The sequence below is a fragment of the Pongo abelii genome, chromosome 11, assembly GCF_028885655.2.
Source record: "Pongo abelii isolate AG06213 chromosome 11, NHGRI_mPonAbe1-v2.0_pri, whole genome shotgun sequence".
NCBI lineage: Eukaryota > Metazoa > Chordata > Mammalia > Primates > Hominidae > Pongo > Pongo abelii.
The window spans coordinates 63,666,586-63,683,440 of NC_071996.2; the positions used below are offsets into that span (position 1 = coordinate 63,666,586).

Genomic DNA, 16,855 nt, shown 5'->3' on the forward strand with positions numbered 1-16,855 from the left:
AGACTTATGTTTATAGTACTTGGTGCTATAATGTTTGTGGTAAACCTTATAGAACTATCTTTAAGATGCATTTTTAAAATGAGATTTATGTAACTTAGTAATTATCTAACTTGATCTCATTATTTTGCAGACCTGTCATTTACTCCATCCTTTATAGTGATGCTACAGGACGAAGAGGAATGGATAAAAACATTGGCGAGCAACTCAATAAAGCATATGAAGCCTTCCGGCAGGCATGCATGGATAGAGATTCTGCAGTAAAAGAATTACAGCAAAAGGTGTGTGGTTCTGGTTTTGAAAGTTATTCTTTATCTTGGTACATGGAATTTTAGAGCCTTTTGCATCTGAAAAATGTTATATTGTTAGAAATTGCCCTGAAGAACTATAATTACAGAAATGCAGGTATATATTAATGGATGAAATTTGAAGTTCTTGTTTGTTGTTTAAAAAATATTGCAACCCATAGGAAGAGTTGATTTGATGGGCTCCTTTTCAGGTGATTGTGAAAGATTGTGAATGTTGTCTTCCATAAATAATTTTAAAATATCAGTATTTATAAATAAGGAAGAAATAACTATAAAAACAGTTTTATGACACAGAAGTATCACTGTCTCTGTTTGTTTGGTTTTGCTGTTTTTTATGTTGTTATTTGGCTGGCAGGAAAACTTTTCAAGTCTTAAAATATTTAAGAACTAAATTTGTTATTAATTTATAATACTCTTCCATTCTTTGTAACGAGTCAAAGTAGACTATTTCAGTGAAATCTTTAATGACTTACTAAAGTTTCAGCTTTTACAATTATCCCTGTACACATAACATTTATTTTTAGTACTTTTAGTTTCAGAAGAAAGTAAATTGGAGGAAAGGCCTATCCAGGCAAAAATTACTTAACCTCATAGTTCTTAAGCACATGTCTGTTACCGGTTCATGATGAGATTTTCACTGATCTGCAGCAAAATGAGAAAAATAAGGCTAATTATTAAACTTCTCATAATGCTACATTTATTTCATTTAAAATTCTGCCTTCTATTCTGTTGTTATGTTCCATGTTTCCATACGATCAAAGTAAAGAGCAGAATTTTATTAACATATACTTTTGTGAAATGATGATGATAGGATTCTCTCCTTGTTTATTATGTTTACATAGTAGTGCTTCAGAAGTCTCCAATTTCACCTACACGTTCTGTGATTCCCCAGAAGGATTCATACAACTCAACATTCGATCATAGTCATAGCTAAGATTTATTACAGTGACATAGTAAAGATATATAGCCAGATTATTAATGGAAAAAGACATCAGGAGGAGTCTAGAGGAATCCATGTTGTTCAGCCTTCCTATACACCTTTCCTTCAACTTTAAAATTCAGTAACGTGTGCAGTACATCAGGAACTCCATTTTAGTTTCAGAGTTCAGGGTTTGTTGTTTTTTTTTTTTTAATTGAGGATTGATCACATAGGCACCCTCTTGTCAACCAAAATTCCAGACTCTCTCAAAAGGAAAGGTGTTCATTGTAAATCTCATTGTATAGTCTTAAGTGGGCTGGCACAGTAGGCACAACATTATCATTTAGGAAAGGTTTTCAAAATCCAGGTTCCCAGATGCAAGCTGTATTAGTCCGTTCTCACACTGCTATAAAGAACTACTTGATGGCCATGCGTGGTGGCTTGCGCCTGTAATCCCAGCACTTTGGGAGGCTGAGGTAGGTGGATCACCTGAGATCAGGGGTTTGAGACCAGCCTGACCAACATGGTGAAACCCCATCTCTACTGAAAGTACAAAATTAGCCGGGCATGGTGGCACATGCCTGTAATCTCAGCTACTCGGGAGGCTAAGACAGGAGAATCACTTGAACCTAGGAGGCGGAAGTTGCAGTGAGCTGAGATTGCACCATTGCACTCCAGCCTGGGCAATAAGAACGAAACTCCATCTCAAAAACAACAACAACAAAAAAAGAACTACCTGAGACTGGGTAATTTATGAAGAAAAGAGGTTTAATTGACTTACAGTTCCACAAACTTAACAGGCAGCATGACTGGGAGGCCTCAGGAAACTTACAATCATGGCGGAAGGCAAAGCAGAACCAAGTACCTTCTTCAAAGGTGGCAGGAGAGAGAGAGCAAGGGAGGGGGGATGTGCCACACACTTTTAGCATCAAATCTCATGAGAACTTGTTCACTATCACAAGAATAGCATGGGGAAAATCCGCCTCCATGATCCAGTCACTTCCCACCAGGTCCCTCCCCCAACATTGGGAATTACAATTCAGCATGAGATTTGGGTGGGTACACAGAGGCAAACCACATCACTAGCCAAGGGAAAACTTGCACCTAAACCTTTCTGAAGACAACAGCCTCAGGCCTGCTGTGTTAAATTACTTCTGCACAGGCAGTTGAAAGTGAGGGATCTTATGTTGGTTTTCCCAATTAAAAAAGAAAATTACTAGCCTGTGAAACTCTGAAGTCTAATATGCTAATATTTTGGAAAAGCTCTCAAACCTTGTTTTTCCTCTAATCTCACACAACAACAGTAATCAACAACATAGAAGAAGAGAACAGGAGAAGGTCAGAGAATTGAAGTTTAGAATTTGGATTTTTTTTTTTCCTTTCAAGTTTAAGGCGTAACCATTTTTATTAAAAAAAAAAAATCTCAGAGTTTATTCTTCTTATTTTGTGATTAGGTTCATTAAGAAAACTTGACAATTGTGACCAAATGTGTGTGGGTTTCTCCCCACATATTAAGCAGTGGACACCAGCTAGATGTCCTCCAATTCAGTTCCAACACCATCTACTCAGAGATAGCATCAGATCCCACAAGTAAAGGGCTCAGTCCCACAAGACCACCCTCTCCCCTCCCCAAGTTGCAAGTTCCGGCCTCCAGAACTTCTAACCGACTAGTTTCCAGTTGGAGTTCCCACAACCCCCTCTTTGGGTTTGATTAATTTGCTAGAGTGGCTCACAGAACTCAGGGGAACCAATACTTACTTTTACCAGTTTATTTTGAAGGATATTTTACAGGATATTAACATCCAAATGAAGAGACATATAAGGTGAGGTCTGAAAGGGTCCCGAGTACAGGAGCTTCTGTCTTTGGGGAGTTGGGGTGCACTACACTCCCAGCACGTGGATGAGTTCTTCATCTTTCTGTGAACCTCCACATGTTCAGCTCCCCAGAAGTTCCCTGAACCCTGTCCTTTGGGGCTTCTATGGAGACTTCATTGATTGTCCACAATTGAAGAATGGACAACCAGTTCAAAATGTGATTGCACAAAAAGGGTGTGATCTAAACCCAGCAGTTCCTGTCTATTCAGATTCTTCTTGGTTATTCTGTGGAGCATTCCTTCCTCCAGAGTATGCAGCAGGACCCTCTCTGGAATGAAGGTCTGATAACCCATAGTCATATTAGAGTCCTGTCTTCAGCAAGTGAGAGAAGGGCAGGAGAAGGTTAGAGAGAGAGAGAGAGAGACTGTTTCCTGAGGCCTGCTTCCAAGGCCTGAAGCACCTCAGCATTGTAACAAAAGACTATAACAAGTGTTGTGAGAGTTATGAGCTAGGAACTATGGACAAAAACCTAATCATAATGCCACAGCTAGCCATGCAATTATTAGCTTCTTCCTTAAATACAGGAGCAACACAATTTCCTTCTCCTTTCTAATTGATAAATCTTTAAAACTAGCTGTCATTCATAACCCCCTCCATTCTTCAGAAATCATCATTATTCTTTGTGAGTCTCCTCTTGGTTTACAAAAGAATACTCCATTATGGAATACCTATGAATACTTACGGACTGTAAGTCTTCATTAGGGGTGGATAACAGGAAAGAGTGCACAGTATGAGAGAGGGCTTTCTAAAATTATTGAAATGAAGTTTAGAATTTGAATTTTTTTTTTTCAGTTCAAGTTTAAGACATAGCTACTTTTGTAGAAAGCAAAAAAACTCAACGTTTGTTCTTCTTAGGTTCATTAAGAAACCATGACAATTCTATATTTCTTCTAGAGGAGTATTAAGATATCTTTTGGATAAGACAGAAACAGGAATTCCTGTTAACTCCTGTTCTTTTTGCACTAGCCATTGGTAAGCAATTGGGAGTTTAACCCCCTTATCTGCTGTGGAAGAAGCCTTTGCTCACATTAGCATATATTCCAAGGAAGGAAAAGGGAAATTTTTTTTACATTTAGTTTTCAAAGGTAATATTTGTTAAGTACTCAAGAATGGATGAAGAAAAAATGTATAATATATATTCTTATATGTTAAATTCAAAATATTCTGGTAGATTTATTTAAGAAACATTTATTGAGTACCTCCTAAGTACTGGGCCCTTAATGAAGTTTTGAGAATACTGAAATAAATAAAATATCATTTATATCATTAAGGAACTTTAAAAAGTTCAATAAATCATAAATAAAATAGATATTTTACTATATAGTAGAATAAAAAAAGAAAAGACGGTAGTTATTACTATAGTGTATTTTGCACTACAATCGAGATGAGTATAGGATAATACATGAGCACAGAGAAGAGACACTTGGTCTGTGAGAATCAGGTAATAAGCTCAATGTGAGTCAATACTTGTGCTAAGGTTAGGAAGAGTTTAGCAAACTGGGGAAGAAGCAGGAGGAGCACTATATATTAAAAACAACTCAGAAGTGAGAGAGTATATGATACATTTCATGTACCACAAGGAATCGTATAGCTTCAAAGAGAATGATGGGACATTCCAGGAAAAGAACCTGTAAAGGTAGATTGGTATGGCTAAGTAGTTTGTACTATATCCTTTTTCAATCAAAAGTTATCGAAGGATTAATACGTGCTTTGGAACAGTCTTCCTGACAGTGGGATAAAGATAGATAGGATACAGAACAATGTGAAATTGAGCTCAACAAATATATATTAAGAACCTATTTCATACTAAGCAATGTTCTAAGAGCAAGCAATATAAAATAACTGGCAACTATCCAGTTGCACTTTATGCACTTTAATATATGTATTGATATAAAATTATGTAGTTATATGATACATAAAATATCTATTAATATACATACTAAATGTATGCACATATACATTATACCTCAATTTTTTAAAAAAGTGAATGGCAATCATTTCAAGCAATCAAAATGAGGACATAAATTAAGCATTAGAGATGAGTTGGGGAAAAGATTTAAGGTTTATTGAAGAGATAAAATGGAAAGCAGGGGCACCTGAATGCAGGCCACATCTGAGGCCTTGTACCCTCTCAGATGGTATCCTGGTATCTGGAATAAATTACTGGATTAATGGTGGTGCTGATGACTGAAACCAAGGATGGATAAGAGGGTACAAATTTGGGGTGGGGAAATAAGATCTATAATTAGGTTTTAGTTAATATTTGTAGTTACCTATGAGGCTTATAGGTGAAGATGCCAATGGATGGTTGTAAATTTGGATCTAGGCCTAGAAAAAGTTCTGAATTGGAAAATGTAGATATGGAAGTAATGGATTTTGTTGTATCCTTAAATGTGGATAACATCTCCCAGTTAAGAGTGTATAGGTTGAAGGAATATTTGAAGGATAGAAGTGGGAGAGGGAGAAGGAAAGGAAGAAGGTCAGTCACTTGGCTTCTGGAGATTCAGAACATAAGCAATTTCAGAGGCATAGGAAGAGAACTTGGAGAATACCAATATTTTACAGAATAGGCATAGAGAGGGAAAAATCATTAAGGAAACTAATAAAAACCACTCTACAAGGTAAGAAACAAATTATAGAAAAAGAGTGTAGTATCATAGAAGGCATTAGAAATAAGAAGGAAGCACTAGTTAGCAGTACCAGATATCCAAGAAATCTAGTAAGATGACAACTGAGAAGCCAATTGCATTTGGCTATGTGGAGGTTACTGACATTTATGAAGGCAATTAAGTTGAGTGGGAAGGGCAGATTGTAGTAGGCTGAGGAGAATTAGGGAATGAAGAAGTAAAGACAATATAAACCACGTGGTTAAAAGCTTGACTGTGCAGAAGATAAATAGAGTGATAACTAGTGAGGTTTTCTGTTTTTTGTTTTTTTTTTCTTTTTTTGGATGAATGAAACAATGTGGAAGAATAAATAATATAGCAGAGAGAGAGGAGAAAGCTTGAACATAAAGTGAAAAAATAATTCATGCCTTTTTACAATCACATTACACAACAGCCAGAGTGATCCTTTTAAAAAGAAATATTTAAATGTTAATTATATCAGTCTCCTACTCAAAATTTTTCAGTGATTTCTATAAAATAAAAGCCAAAATTATGAAGAAAATTAGCTGGACATGGTGGTATGTGCCTGTAGTCCCAGCTACCCAGGAGGCTGAGGTGGGAGGATTGCTTGAGCCCAGTGATCCTGGGAGGCTGAGGGAGATTGAGGCTGCAGTGAGCTGAGATCACACCACTGCACTCCACCCTGGGTGACAGAGCGAGACCCTGGCTCAAAAAAAGTAAAACAACGAAAGTCCTTCCTGTGGCCTACTAAGGCAGAGCCTAATCTGGTCCTTACCAGACACTCCATTTATCTCCTACCACTGTATTCTCTCACAGCTTTTCTACCACATGGGCTTCCTGTTATTTTTCAAATATATTCCTATTTCAGAACCTTTGCATTTACTATCCCATTTGGTTGGAGTGGTTTTTATTTGGATATTTTCATGGTTTTCTCCCTTACTGTTTTCCTCCTTTATTGGTTTCAAGGGCAGTCTCTTCAATAAACAGTGCTAGGAAAACTAGATAACCATATACAGAAGAATGAAAGTAGACCCTCATTTCTCACCATATATAAAAATCAAATCAAAATGGATTAAAGATTATATAGAAGACCTGAAACTATGAAACTACTAGAAGAAAACATTGGGGAAATGCTTTAGGACATCTGTCTGGGCAAAGATATTTTGGGTAAGATCTCAAAGGCACAGGCAACAAAATTAGACAAATGGGATTACATCAAGCTAAAATTACACAACAAAAGAAACAATCAACAAAGTACAGAGACAACCTACAGAATGAGAGAAAATATTTGCGAACTATCTGTCTGACAAGGGATTAATAAGCAGGCTATATAAAGAACTCAATTCAATAGCAAAACAACAAAAACAAATCAATTTTGAAATGGGCAAAAGATCTGAATAGGCATTTCTCAAAAGAAGACATGCAAATGGCCAACAGGTATTTAAAAAAATGCTTAACATACTAATCATTAGGAAAATGGAAATCAAAACCACAATTTGATATTGTCTCACCTGAGTTAAAATAGTTTTCTTGATTAAAAAATTTGACGAAAAAATAACAGATGCTGGCAAAGAGGTGGAAAAGGGAGAACACTCATACAGTTGTTAATAACCAAAAGAGAGCAAGAGTGAATATACTAAAATCAGACAAAACAGACTTTAAATCAAAAATTGTTCCAAGCTGGGCATGGTGGCTCACACCTGTAATCCCATCACTTTGGGAGGCAGAGGCAGGTGGGTCGTTTGAGCACAGGAGTTTAAGACCAGCCTGGGCCAGCATGACAAAATCCCATCTCTACAAAAAAACAAAAGCAAAAAACACCAGGTATGGTGGTGTGCTCCTGTAGTCCCACCTACTCAGGAGACAGGCAGGTGGATTGGTTGAGCCCCAGAGGTGGAGGCTGCAGTGAGCCATGTTTGCACCACTGCTCTGGAGCCTGGATGACAGAGCAAGAGCCTGTCTCAAAAATAAAAGAACAAAACAACAAAAACTACTACAAGAGACAGGTAAGGGACATTATATAATGATAACAGGGTCAGTTTATCAAGCAAATATTAACAGTTATATATGCATCATACACCAGAGCTCCAAAGTATATGAAGCAAGCATTGACACTATTGAAGGAAGAAACATTACAGCTCTATGATAATAGTAGGAGAATTAAAGTATTATACTTTAAACACTTTAAATAATGGATAGAGCAACTAGACAAAAGATCTATATGGAAATAGAGGATTTGAACAACATTGTAGAGCGGCTAGACCTAACAGACATATGTAAAAACGCCAGCAACAACAGAATACACATTTGCTCAAGGGCATATGCAACATTATCTGGGAGAGGCCATTAAAAATGACTTAATAAATTTAAAAAGATTAAAATCATGCCAAGTATGTTTTCTAATCACAATGAAATGAAACTAGAAATCAGCAAAAGGAAAAGTGGGAGATTCACAACTATGTACAAATTAAATAACACGCTTAAACAACCAGTGGGTCAAAAAAGAAATCACAAGGGAAATTAGAATATATATTGAGACAAATGAAAGTGTGAATACAAAGTACCAAAACTTCTAGGATGCAGTAAAAGCAGTGAATAGAGAAATGTTTAGCTGTAAATGCATGTATTGAAGAAGAGAGATCTCAAATCAGTAACTTAACTGTATGCCTGAAGAAACTAGAGAAAGAACAAACTAAACCCAAAACTAGCATAAAGAAGAAAATAATAAAAATGAAAACAAATATAAATAAAAAATAGAAAAACAATACAGAAAAACAAAAACAAGTGTTGACTATTTGAAAAGATCAAGAAATGTGACAAACCTTTAGTTAGCTTGACTAAAAAAGAGGGAAGACAAATAACTAAAATAAGAAAATGACATTATTACCAACTTTACAAAAGTTAAAAATATCATAAAAGAGTGCTATGACAATTGTATGCCAACAGATTGGATAAGCTAGTAAAACATCCTAGGAACACACAAACTACTAAGAATGAATCATGAAGAAAATGAAAATCTGAATAGACCTTTACCTAGTAAGGAGATTGAATCAGTAATCAAAAACTTCCCAACAACGAAAAGCCTAGGATGAGATAGCTTCACCAGTGAATTCTGCCAAACATTTAAAACAGAATTAATACCAATCCTCTCAGTCTCTTCCAAAAACTTGAACAGTACGTAACACTTCCTTACCCATTCTATGAAGCCAGCATTACCCTGATACCAAAGACACTATTAGAAAAGAAAACTACAGACTAGTATCACTTACGAATTTTTGCTATGGTTTGAATGTTTGTCACCTCCAAAACTCATGTTGAAATTTAATTGACAGTATAACAATATTAAGAAGTGGGACCTTTAAGAGATGATTAGGCCATGAGGGCTCTGCCCCCATGGGCATAATTAATGCTGCTCCAAAACTGTCAGTTTGGCTCCTGCTGCCCTTTCTCTTTGCTCTTCAGCCACATCATACCTTCCACTATGTGGAAGATGCTAGTGTCTTGGTTTTGGACTCACCAGATACTGGTGTCTTAGTTTTGGACTTCCCAGCCTCCAGAACTGTGAAGAAATAAATTTCTGTTCTTTATAATTTATCCAACCTCAGGTATTCTGCTATAGCAACACAAAACAGACTAAGACAATATCGATGCAAAAAATCCTCAACAAAACACTAGCAAATCAAATCCAACAGCATATTAAAAGAATTACATACCATGACAAAGTGAGACTTATTCCTATAATGCAGTAATGGTTCAGCATACAAAACTAGTCATGGTATATACCATGTAATATACCACGTTAACAGGATTAAAAAGAAAAAACATGATCCTCTCAACTGATTCAGAAAAAGCATTTGATAAAATTCAACACTGTTTTAGGATTTTAAAAAACACTCAATAAACTAAGAATAGAAGGAAACGAACTCAACAAAATAAAGATCATCCAACTAGGAAAAACCCACAACTAACATCATACTCCAGAGTGAAAGACTGAAAGCTTTTTGTCTACAATCGAAATAAGTCAAGGATATACTTCTATTCACCATAGTACCGAAAGTCCTAGACAGAGCAGTTAAGGAAGAAAAAGAAATAAAAGGCATCAAATTGGATAGGAAGAAATAAAATTATCTCTGTTTGTAAACAACATGATCTTAAGTATAGAAAGCCCTAAAGATTCCACACCCAAAAAAAACCCACCTGTTAGAACTAATAAACAAATTCAGTAAAGTTACAAAATCAACATGCAAAAATCAGTTGTGTTTCTATACATTAACAACAAACCATTTAAAGAAGACACAAATATATGGAAAGAAATCACATTTTCATGAATTGGACCCTTGCCTTTCTCCATATACAAAAATTAAAACAGATCAAAGACCAAATGCAAGAGGTAAAAACCATGAAAGACTTTGAAGAAATCTTAGGGGGAAAGTTTTATGACATTGGATTTGGCAGTGACTTCTTGCATATGACACCAAAAACACAGGCAACTAAGGAAAAAATAGTTACGTTGGACTTCGTCAAAAGTAAAACTTTTGTGCGTCAAAGGACACTTATCAACAGAGTGGAAAGGCAACCCACAGAATAAGAGAAAATATTTGCAAATCATATTTGGTAAGAAATTGATATCTAGAATATATAAAGAACTACAGCTCAACAACAACAAAACCTGGATTTAAAATGGGCAAGAGACTTTACAGATTTCTCCAAGAAGTTATACAGATGGCCAATAAGCATATGAAAAGATGCTTAGCATCCCTATTCATTAGTAAAACCACAGTGAGATGCTACTTCACACCCATTGGTGTGGCTGTTACTCAAAAAAGCAAAATAAGTGTTGGCAAGGATGTTTAGAAATTAGAACCCTTATGCATTGCTAGTAGGAATGTAAAATAATGCAGCCATTGTGGAAAATGGCATGGCAATTCTTAAAAAAATTAAACATAGAATTACCATATGATTCAGCAATCCTACTACTATTGGTTACATACCCAGAAGAAGTGATAGCAAGGACTCAGTTGGATATTTGCACATTCAGATTCAGAAAAGCATTTTTCACATTAGGCAAAAGATGGAAACAACCCAAGTGTTCATAAGCAGATGAATGGATAACCGTAAGGTGGCATATACACACAACATAGTAGTATTTAGCCTTAAAATGAAAAGAAAATTTTACACGTGCTACAGAGTAGAACCTTGGACATGTTATGCTAAGTTAAATAAGTCAGTCATAAAAGCAGAAATATTGTATGATTAAATTTAAGTGAGACACTAAGAATAGTCAAATTGATAAAGACAGAAAGTAGAAGGGTAGTTGCCAGAGGTTGAGAGGGAGGAAGGAATGAGGAGTTAGTGCTTAATGGATACAGAGTTTCAGTTAGGAAGGATGAAAAATGTTTCTGGAGGTAGATGGTGGTGATGGCTGCACAACAATGTGAATCTTTTATTTGATATATATTTTACCATATTTTTAAAAACTCTATTACAAAAAAAGAATTGGTCTAGCCTAGATTATCTTAGTAGCCATGTTTTATTGCTATTCAACTGTCACTCATCAATTTATATAAACTCACCAGCCTTTTACCACTTAGCTGTCTATACTGCACGTTAGTTCTTCTCTCAGTGTTTCTTCCAGTTCACTGCAATTTGAGACTCAGAAGTTTTTCTTTGAGAAGTCAGTATGCTGTATCCATTAAGGAGCATTCTGTTCAGGAAAGACATCCAAGTATTCCAAATTGATAAGGGAGGTAAAGACAAAACAGATAAGTGATTTTTAAAATATTATTGGCTTAGATTACAAAAGCACCACATGCTTATTTTTTTTAAAGTAAACAATTCAAAATGTACAGAATATAAAGTGATAGTCCTCTCCCTCACTCCCTAGGGCTATCCATTGTTAGTAATTGGGTATATATCCTTTCAGAGTATGAGAATCATATTTTTTCAAAAATGGAAGCATGCTAATCTGAAAAAGGTTTTAAATGTTTTAATGTCATCATCTTCATCACTAAGATTTGTTGAGGTTTGTTTGCCAGAGAGCTTTACAGTTATTTAATCCTTATATAAATCTTATAAGGAAGTGTTAGTTTCATTTTTTGGATGAGGAAAATGAAGTGAGAGAAATGAAGTAACTTGCCCACAACCACATAGCTACTAAGTTAGTAGAATTAGTAGAGCTAGAATTTGCAAAAAATGTTTGACCACAAACTTCTTGTCCGTAACTTCTCTGCCAAAAATTGTCAACAGTCTTTCAGGTTTGTACATATAAACCTACCTCATATCATGAATACCTGACAATACCTTGTACTACCCTTCCTTCTTGAAACACTATTTTTCTTTTTTTTTGAGACGGAATCTCACTCTGTTGCCCAGGCTGGAGTGCAGTGGCGCTCACTTGGCTCATCTCTGCCTCTTGGGTTCAAATGATACTCCTGCCTAAGCCTCCTGAGTAGCTGAAATTACAGGCGCCTGCCATGACGCCCAGCTAATTTTTTTATTTTTAATAGAGATGGGGTTTCACCATGTTGGCCAGGCTGGTCTCGAGCTCCTGACCTCAAGTGATCTGCTCACCTCAGCCTCCCAAAGTGCTGGGATTACAGGTGTGAGCCACCATGCCCAGCCCTTACTTTCTGTTCTTATATGAACCTTCTCATTTTTTCCTGTGGCTTGAGATATCTGTGACAATTAACTCCTAAATTTATATTCCTAGTCCAGACCTGCCCTCTGAACTGTATACACATATGTATCACTGCTACTTGGAAGGCACATTAAACTGAATATCCAGACCTGAACTTACATATTCAACATTTTTTCTCACCTGTACCATTGTAAGAGCGTAATGAGTTTAATAAGCTGCTGTGTGGAATAATACTACCTTTTATTTTCCCTAAATTTACTTCACATAAATTTCAAAGGATAATCTCTCCTCTTACCACTACTAGTGTCCTGCTACTGATCACGAAGTATATTTTACCTGGCCCCTAAATTGTGTTTTTCTCTTTTAGTTCTAGACTAAATTTTCCATTGTTATGCCTAGGCTCTCTTGCCACCATGCTGTTAAATTGTTTTTTTTTTTAGAACCTCTAGTCTTAAAACATGGCTCTTTTTAGCTTATCCTCTGGTACAGCCCTCATTCTAGACCATACTAAAATACCAGACAATTTCAGATACATGGAAGCAGTGCACTAATCTCAGATACACAGAAACAATCTTCTTCCCTTCAACATTTAAATTCATATTACTTCATAAATCAGAAAGGAAAATTAACATTTAATGAATGAGCATATTCTACAGGTGTCACAGCCCTACAAAAGTAGGCATTGTTAGCTTTATTTTCAAATGAAGAAACCGAGACTCAGAAATGTTGATTTTCCAATCTAAGTTGCAGAATCTGTACTGAAACTAAGTTTATCAGAACGAAGACCGTACTCATTATACTAACCTAGCTAAGTCATAGCTCATTCCAGGTTTTCAAACTGTTTTCTTCCCATTGCTATGAATAACTTAATATAGTCTCCTCTCTTCTTGGATGAATCCTTACTTTGTGATTTATACATCTCTTTTTACCAAGAGAGGCTAGAGTATAGTTTGCTATTAATATTTCCTTTACCGATCCTTCAATTTATCATGTGCCAAGGACATCATATATGCTAGCAATTAAAAGATAGATAAAACAGAGCATTCACTTAAAGGGTTCACAGTCAAATACTGCTTATTCCATTTCTTGGCATGTGTAAGCATTCATACATACCCACACTAAGAGGTCTTCTCTTCATTCCAAAGTAGAGGAATCTTTTAATCACAATAGCCTCTGACCAGACAACTTTTACTATGCTTACAGAATAAGACAAAAGATTATTATGGAGAGTATAGGGTGATAGAGTTGGTTTGGCCCCTGAATTGGTTGTTATATAGGATAAGCTATTACAGAGAGACTAAGAAATACAGTGCATAAATATAAAAGTTGACTTTTGTCTCCACTTGGCACAAAGACTCATGTGAGTAATCCCAGCACTTTGAGAGGCTAAGGCAGGAGGATTGCTTGAGCCCAAGAGTTCAAGACCAGCCTGGGCAACATAGCGAGACCCTGTCTTTATTTAAAAATAAATAAATAAATAAATAAATAAGTTCTCTCTTTTGTAGCAGTCCGCAGGTGAATAGAACAGGGCTAGTAAGGCAGCTCTACTGTTCTTAAAATATGGTTTCCCTCTCTCAAATCACAGTGGCTGCTCTCCTCATTTCCTTGCCAGTGAGAAGGGGAAGAGAAGTGAAGAGCAGGCAGCTTTCTTTTAATGATGTTGTCCAGAATTTGTGCAGATTATTTCTGTTCACACCCTCTAGCCAGAACTTAGTCACATGATCACATCTAGTAGTGAAGACGGCTGGTAAATATATCCTCTAGCTGGGTGACCGTGTGCCCTGTTAAAACTCTAAGAAAGAAAGAAATTGGATATGGGGAATAATTAGCAGTCCTTGCCACATCTTTTGGCTGACTAGGCTAAAATTGCCTGGAGAGTTTCAGGTATCACAAGACTCCATAATATGGAATTAAATATTTAATCAGTTTATTACTCATACCAAGTTACTTGTCATCAATTTCTGCCACTGTTCCATGAGAGAAATTTCTGTTGCTTCTTTGACCATCTTTCCAAGAATCAGTAATAAAATAATTAAAACATCTGAAAATGTTAAAACTGATTGCAATTTACAAGTCAGATAACCGTAATCGTAAATGATTAGGTTATAGAAAACCTGCAGCTGGCCTCTCCTGATTGTCCCAAGATTCTTTGCATTATGTAATTAGAAAATAGAAATCTCTTTGTTGAGAAGAGAAATTTGAAATGGAATTTTTCTCTTCTTGCCCCCTCTTGATTAAAAGACAAAAACTGACAAAGTCTTACATAGAAAGGAAGCATTCTCCTTAATTCTAAAATTATTCAGATGCTATGCTGTATTAATTGCTTTTTCTTTGTACTGAGAAGAAAAGTGAAGGATACATAATATTTTAAACCATCCAATTTGCTAAGCAAAGAGTCTTATTGATTTGCCAGTAAGGCTGAAGAGAAGGCCTAAAATAAGAGTAAATTTGACTGTGCCTTGTCTTTGTATCATAAATTACAGATCTTCTCTAACGTTTTTCTGACAATAAATGTTAAGCGATAAGGACCGTTTTGTTGTCAAGATTGCTTTATTCAAGAGCTAGTCTTGACCCATATGAAATGTAAACCTTTAGCCTAAGGCTTATGTTACCTCTAAAAGCTTGTAAAACATATTTTAAAGGATTGCAAACGGCATAAAATACCTTTATTGTAGGTACTGTGTTAAAAGAAATCCTTCATTTTCACATAAGATGTAAATGGCCTGATTATTGTTTACCACTCTTTTTTTTTTCATTTTTTTTCCCCCAACAACATATATACTCTATCCAAAGTGTTGACGGGGTAAAGTGGTTCATTCTGGGTTTTTTTCCTAATGAAGCTACTGGTATTAGAATAAAAGTGCTCCAGGTAGTTTCTGATCAAAGCTTTATTTCTTTGTTGTACATTGTCAGTACTTTGCCGGTAGATTCATTTTCCACGTTATCAGAATGGAAAATATTTGTATCCTTTCTTCCAAGGTTTTACTTCCAGAAATATGTCCTGTTAAAACTTTTAATCAGGTATGTAGGATATATGTTCAAGGAGATTGGTTAATAAAGAATTAATGATATTCATTCAAAAATATATTGAGCAGCTACTATGCGTCCGGAACTGCACTAAGTACTAAATCTACAATGATAAGCAAACAGACATGCTTGCTTCCTGCTTCATGGAATGGTGGCACAGTCTAGTAAAGCAGAGACTAATCAAACAGTCTCACAAATATAGCTTGAAACTCTGATCAAAGTATCAAGAAGAAAGGTAAATTGCTCTTAGAATGTCTTTTGGGGACTTGACCTAATCCAGCAGGTCAGAGAAGATTATCATTATATAATGATTTTTGAAAGGGCAGGTTTGGAGGGCTTTTTAAGTTCAAGGACCTGCATTATAAAACCCATTGGCCTAAAAGAGCTTAAAGTATAAGGGAAATAGTGCAATGAGAAGAGTCAGGGGCTCTTAGTAGGGACTTGGAGACCATATTGAGGACTTTCGGTTCTTTATTCTAGGAGCGTAAGAAGCCATTTAAGGTTTTTTGGGGGACAAGGGTGAGGGGTAGGAAAAAAGTATGGAGTAATATGATTACATGTGCATTTTGCAAAGAACACAGTGGCTACTAGAGAATAGGCTATTGCAGCAGTCCATTAAGTTTGTGGTAATAGATTTAAGAGATATTAATAGTTAAGATTAAACTTGATACTTGGGGCCAGGCACAGTGGCTCATACCTGTAATACTGGCACTTTTTTTGGGAGGCCCAGGCAGGCGGATCACTTGAGGTCAGGAGTTCAAGACCAGCCTGGCCAACATGGTGAAACCCTGTCTGTACTAAAAATACAAAAATTAGCCAGGCGTGATGGCAGGCACCTGTAATCCCAGCTATTCAGGAGCCTGAGGCAGGAGAATCACTTGAACCCAGGAGGTGGAGGTTGCAGTGAGCCTAGATCACGCCACTGCACTCCAGTGAGCAAGACAGAGCTCCGAAAGAGCAAGACTCCATCTCAAAAAGATAAATAAAATTGATACTTGGTAATGGATTGGCTGTACAACAAATAGATGTCAAAGATGGTTACAGCTTTCTGTATAGATAAGAGCACCATATACCGAGAAAAGGAATACTAGCAAAGAACCAGACTTTTGGAGGGGTGGAGAGGAGAGATGAGAGGAAGTGGTAATTGGGGGAAATCATCAGTTTTGAATATTCTAAGTGCTTCCCCAGGAACAGTTGGCCACATAGATCTATAGCTTAGAAGAGAGATCTAAGCTAGAAGAAAAATTTGAGCTACTGGCATGGATGAGATTACCTAGGAAGAGAATATATAGCAAGAGAGGGCCTCAGGTGAGCTAGAGGTACTAATACGATGTGGCATAGTGGTTAGTTAGGGGCTTGGGCTTTGTATTCAGGCAAGCCTAGATTCAAATCTTAGCTCTGCTATCTACTGGGAAATCTTAATAGTTAAGATTAAAATTGATACTTGGGGGCCAGGCGCGGTGGC

At 36.3% G+C, this 16,855-nt stretch overlaps 1 protein-coding gene across 3 annotated transcripts in view; it reads left to right on the plus strand.

Annotated features, from left to right (window-relative positions):
* TANK (TRAF family member associated NFKB activator) overlaps positions 1–16,855 on the plus strand; it is a 75,642-nt gene that overhangs the window by 19,211 nt on the left and 39,576 nt on the right. For all 3 annotated transcript variants that reach the window (XM_024243448.3, XM_024243447.2, XM_009237776.4), the window contains one exon: positions 131–278. In XM_024243448.3, coding sequence (XP_024099216.1) covers positions 131–278 — 148 coding nt within the window. The remainder of the gene's footprint in view (positions 1–130; positions 279–16,855) is intronic.